The sequence below is a fragment of the Oncorhynchus keta genome, chromosome 28, assembly GCF_023373465.1.
Source record: "Oncorhynchus keta strain PuntledgeMale-10-30-2019 chromosome 28, Oket_V2, whole genome shotgun sequence".
Classification (NCBI taxonomy): Eukaryota; Metazoa; Chordata; class Actinopteri; order Salmoniformes; family Salmonidae; genus Oncorhynchus; species Oncorhynchus keta.
In genome coordinates, this window is record NC_068448.1 from 1,224,729 (window position 1) to 1,230,728 (window position 6,000).

Sequence of the window (6,000 nt, forward strand, 5' to 3'; positions counted from 1 at the left end):
GGAACATTGCTGCAGGGACTTGGTTCCATTCAGCCACAAGAACATTAGTGATGTCGGGCACTGATGTTGGGCGATTAGGCCTGGCTCGCAGTCTGCATTCCAATTCATCCCAAAGGTGTTCGATGGGGTTGAGGTCAGGGCTCTGTGCAGGCCAGACAAGTTCTTCCACACTGATCTCGACTAAACATTTCTGTATGGACCTCGCTTTGTGGCCAGGGCATTGTCATGCTGAAACAGGAAAGGGCCTTCCCCAAACTGTTGCCACAAAGTTGGAAGCACAGAATCGTCTAGAATGTCATTCTATGCTATAGTGTTAAGATTTCCCTTCACTGGAAATGAGGGGCCAAGCCCAAACACTGAAAAACAGTCCTATACCATTATTCCTCCTCCACCAAACTTTGCAGTTTGTACAGTTGGCACTATGCATTCGAGCAGGTAGCGTTCTCCTGGTATCAGCCAAACCCAGAGTCGTCCGTCGGACTCCCAGATAGTGAAGCGTGATTCATCACTCCAGAGATCGCCTTCCCACTGCTCCAGAGTCCAATGGCGGTGAGCTTTACACCCCTCCAGCCAACGCTTGGCATTGCTCATGGTGATCTTAGGCTTGTGTGCTGCTGTTTGGCCATGGAAACCCATTTCATGAAACTCTCGACGAACAGTTCTTGTGCTGACGTTGCATCCAGAGGATGTTTGTAACTCGGTAGTGAGTGTTGCAACTGAGGACAGAGGATGTTTGTAACTCGGTAGTGAGTGTTGCAACTGAGGACAGAGGATGTTTGTAACTCGGTAGTGAGTGTTGCAACTGAGGACAGAGGATGTTTGTAACTCGGTAGTGAGTGTTGCAACTGAGGACAGAGGATTTTTACACGCTACAAGCTTCAGCACTCGCCGGTCCCATTCTGTGAGCTTGTGTGGCCTATCACTTCGCTGCTGAGCCGTTGTTGCTACTAGACGTTTCCACTTCACAATAACGGCACTTAGAGTTGACGGGGGAGCAACTCTAGCAGGGTAGAAACTGACTTGTTTGAAAGGTGACATCCTATGACAGTGCCACGTTGAAAGTCACTGAGCTTTTCAGTAAGGCCATTCTACTACCCATGTTTGTCTATGGAGATTGCATGGCTTTGTGCTCGATTTTATACACCTGTCTGCAACAGTGTGGTTAAAATAGCCGACTCCACTAATTTTAAAGGGTGTCCACATACTTTTGTTTATATATATATATATATAGTGTAGTTACAGCCTTGCGGATCTCTACGGCTCAGACGAAGGAAAGGAGAATGGTAGGTAGCCTAGCGGTTAGAGCGACAAAGTGAAAAATCTGTCGACTAGACAAGGAAAGGAGCTGAGGAAAAGAAGGAAGCAACATTTGACTATTGAGATGCAGTCCCGGCCCCATCTCATTCCTCTATGGGGGCTCCTGGTTCATCGACCCATACATGTGGTGCTTGAGGAAGAAGTCACACAGAATCCCACAGGTCTAAACGCTAGAGAAAGGTGACTCTGTGTCTGCGGTGTTTATAACTGCTTTACTTCAGTGACATCAATGTTTCACTGATAAATATTTGGTCTTAAACACACAGTTTCTCGATATAAGACTCGTGTTTTTCTCCCCCTCAAAAAATGTGTCAAATCTACAGTCCGGTTCTGGGATGTATTGTCTGATTACATCTTTCTCCCTCACCCCCCCTCTCTCTCCCCCTCTCTCTCCCCACCTCTCTCTCTTGCCCCCTCCTTCTCTCTCTCTCTCTCCCCCTCTCTCTCTCCCCTCTCTCCCCCTCTCTCCCCCTCTCTCTCTCCCCACCTCTCCCCCTCGCTCCCCCTCTCTCTCTCCCCACCTCTCTCTCTCCCCACCTCTCTCTCTCCCCCTCTCTCCCCTCTCTCTCTTCCCCTCTCTCTCCCCCCTCTCTCCCCCCTCTCTCTCTCCCCCACCTCTCCCCCTCGCTCCCCCTCTCTCTCTCCCCACCTCTCTCTCTCCCCACCTCTCTCTCTCCCCCTCTCTCCCCTCTCTCTCTCCCCCTCTCTATCTCTCCCCCTCTCTCTCTCTCTCTCCCACCTCTCTCTCTCCCACCTCTCTCCCCCCCTCTCTCCCACCTCTCCCCCTCTCTCTCTCTCCCCCTCTCGCTCTCTCTCCCCCTCTCTCTCTCCCCCTCTCTCTCTCTCCCTCCTTCTCTCTCTCTCTCCCCCTCTCTCCCCTCTCTCTCTCCCCCTCTCTCTCCCCCTCGCTCCCCTCTCTCTCTCTCTCTCCCACCTCTCTCTCTCCCACCTCTCTCTCTCCCCCTCTCTCCCACCTCTCTCTCCCCCTCTCTCTCTCTCCCCCTCTCGCTCTCTCTCCCCCTCTCTCTCCCCACCACTCTCTCTCTCTCCCCCTCTCTCTCTCTCCCCACCTCTCCCCCCCTCCTTCTCTCTCTCTCTCCCCCCTCTCTCTCTCTCCCCACCTCTCTCTCTCTCCCCCCTCTCTCTTTCACAGAAAGCGATCCGAGTCACCACCTTCATGCAGCGTCTTCGTGCGTCTGAGACTGCTGCAGCTGAAGTGGAGGCAGGAGGGCAGGGGGAAGGAAGGGGTGAGGGCCAGGGAGGAGGAGGGCAGAGTGAGGGAAGAGGGGTGACACCAGAGGTGACGGTTGGAACTAATCCGGAGCGTGAGGAGAGGAACGGGGGAGTCGGGGTGAGTAGGTGGGGAGAGGAGAGGGGAGAAGGGGGGAGAAACCCTTTGAGTCCCTCTGTAGGGATCTCTCCTTCCACCAATAATGAACCGCTGTCCCAGCCTCCCAACCAATCAAATGCCAGCTCCAAACCTCTGGGAGACGAGCCAAAGAAGCCAGCCGTGAAGAAGACGTCAGGCAAAATGGCCGCCGCATTGGGTCAAACCAAAACGACAACAGAGACCAAAACACCTCCTACCCCCATCGTAACCCCTGACCTCACCAAGCCCCAGGACCCCGTCACTGTCTCTGACCACGACACAGCAGCACCATCGTTGCCTAGCAATGCCAAGAAGAAGCAATCAACCTATGTCACTCCTGAGACTCCAACGACTCAACGACACAAGATGGACGCCCAACTCCCCAACATGGGCCCAGGCCCTGCTGCTGCTACTACTACTACTGCTGCAGCCATAGCCCCACCTGCTGACAGGAGGCCGGCAGTGCAGGCTCCAGTAGAGGAGAAGAAGCTGGGTGACAGTAGCTGGTGTCAGACCCAGCTCCCTGAGGCTGTAGCTGAGAGGCCTGCTGGAGGTGGGGGAGTAGGGGGAGGAACTGGGATTGAGATGGGAGGGGGAGGGGCATCTGGAGCAGGGTCAGGGGTACTTGGAACAGGATCAACAGTAAGAACTGGGCCAAGAGGTGACGCGAGCCCCATTGGTAGAGACCAGAGAGCAGACAGTCACAGTGTAGAGTTCAGCATGTCCAGGGGGCAACCCGAACCGTCCAAGGGGGGCTACAGTTATACCATAGGGGCCCTGGGAAGCTCCCCTCATCTAGGCCGACACACCACCGCATATGGCCAGGAGGTTGAGCTGGGGGGGTACGGGGGTTCCTACTGCTCCTCTCTGTACGGCAGTGGGGGTGGAGGAGGGATGTATGGGGGACTGGAGCACGGAGGTGTTGGGGTCAGAGGTCATGGTAGTAGTACTGCTGATTGGCAGATGGACAGCGTGATCGAACAGATCGAGAAGCAAATGGCGGCGGTGCTGGAGAAGATCGAGGGGGACATGCCCTCTCTCCTGGAACAGATCAGTGACTGCCCCCCGCCACCCGAACCCCCCCGCAGCACACACACCTCGCCCTCCTCACGCTCCCGCTCCTCCCAACACCAATCATCTCACTCCTTCACCTCCTCCCTCACCTCCACTGCTACACCCCCACCCCTCCCCACATCTCCCAGACCACCTCTTCCCTCCCTCCCCCACCTCACCATCCCCCCTCCGTCCTACCCGCCTCCTTCCCTGCCCACCCGCTGCCCTGGTCAGCCAGTCGGTGAGCACAAGGAGAGAGACGGACAGAGGGGAGCAGTCCATTCCAGCCAATCCCCATCCGTGAGGCCAGGGAAGGGCCTATGAGGTGGGCAGGAGGGTGCTTGGGGTGGTTATGACGTTCCAGTATCCACACTAGAACACCTCTTGGATTCTAGAATGTCTAATATGTTGTTGCATTCTAAGTTGTATGCCAGTGGATACTGGAACAGAGCAATAGATGGGTTTTCCCAATCGAACGAGCAATTCATACCAGACATACTACACCAGAAACATGAGATACAGATTGTTCAATTAAATTGAACAATCAGAAATTATATATATCCTGTATTGATTGGATTTAAATGGATTTGATCCCACCCCTGATTCCCTCTCTCATAGTTCAGTAATCTCAGACAACTAAATCTTCCCTCTCTCATAGTTCAGTAATCTCAGACAACTAAATGTTCCCTCTCTCATAGTTCAGTAATCTCAGACAACTAAATGTTCCCTCTCTCATAATTCAGTAATCTCAGACAACTAAATCTTCCCTCTCTCATAGTTCAGTAATCTCAGACAACTAAATCTTCCCTCTCTCATAGTTCAGTAATCTCAGACAACTAAATGTTCCCTCTCTCATAATTCAGTAATCTCAGACAACTAAATCTTCCCTCTCTCATAGTTCAGTAATCTCAGACTAAAGTCTTGCGTAATTGGTCAGGTGCTCTATGTAATTCTGGGTCCACAAGTGTTAAGAGATCGGCACAAAGAGATGTCCCTGTATGTACCCTCCTCTTACGGGTGAGTCTATGTCCCTGTATGTACCCTCCTCTTATGGGTGAGTCTATGTCCCTGTGTGTACCCTCCTCTTACGACATTTGAAAGATGCTAACACCTGCTAAAGATGCTAACACCTGCTAAAGATGCTAACACCTGCTGAAGATACTAACACCTGCTAAAGATGCTAACACCTGCTAAAGATGCTAACACCTGCTAAAGATGCTAACACCTGCTGAAGATACTAACACCTGCTAAAGATGCTAACACCTGCTAAAGATGCTAACACCTGCTAAAGATGCTAACACCTGCTGAAGATGCTAACACCTGCTAAAGATGCTAACACCTGCTAAAGATGCTAACACCTGCTAAAGATGCTAACACCTGCTAAAGATGCTAACACCTGCTAAAGATGCTAACACCTGCTGAAGATGCTAACACCTGCTGAAGATGCTAACACCTGCTAAAGATGCTAACACCTGCTGAAGATGCTAACACCTGCTGAAGATGCTAACACCTGCTAAAGATGCTAACACCTGCTAAAGATGCTAACACCTGCTAAAGATGCTAACACCTGCTAAAGATGCTAACACCTGCTAAAGATGCTAACACCTGCTGAAGATGCTAACACCTGCTAAAGATGCTAACACCTGCTAAAGATGCTAACACCTGCTAAAGATGCTAACACCTGCTAAAGATGCTAACACCTGCTAAAGATGCTAACACCTGCTGAAGATGCTAACACCTGCTAAAGATGCTAACACCTGCTAAAGATTTGTCCAAAGCATCGTAAACGAATGCTTCTCATCCTTTAACACATCCTGTTGTATCATCATGACAGATCTACGGTGCAGCTTGTTTACGCAAAGATGTTGGATCTTAACTTGATCTCTCGTCGCAGAGTATTTTCCTGATGCATCAGGAAATTCAAATGAGCCTTGTGAGTAGGATTGCAATAAATTCAATAAATTCTAGAACTTCCCCTGCTCCAGTCTGCAGCCCAGATAGAACCCTGTCTCTATTCTAGAACCTCCCCTGCCTCAGTCTGCAGCCCAGATAGAACCATGTCTCTATTCTAGAACTTCCCCTGCTCCAGTCTGTAACCCAGATAGAACCCTGTCTCTATTCTAGAACTTCCCCTGCTCCAGTCTGTAACCCAGATAGAACCCTGTCTCTATTCTAGAACTTCCCCTGCTCCAGTCTGTAACCCAGATAGAACCCTGTCTCTATTCTAAAACCTCCCCTGCTCCAGTCTGTAACCCAGATAG

At 51.3% G+C, this 6,000-nt stretch overlaps 1 protein-coding gene across 1 annotated transcript in view; it reads left to right on the forward strand.

The window, feature by feature from the left end:
* The window catches only part of camkvl (CaM kinase-like vesicle-associated, like), a 94,839-nt gene extending 89,692 nt beyond the window's left edge, over nucleotides 1-5,147 (forward strand). The window contains exons 11-12 of the mRNA XM_052484156.1: nucleotides 2,471-2,668; nucleotides 2,768-5,147. Of these exons, the coding sequence (XP_052340116.1) occupies nucleotides 2,471-2,668; nucleotides 2,768-4,063 (1,494 nt within the window). The 3' untranslated portion in view covers nucleotides 4,064-5,147. The remainder of the gene's footprint in view (nucleotides 1-2,470; nucleotides 2,669-2,767) is intronic.
* Nucleotides 5,148-6,000: the final 853 nt, after the last annotated feature.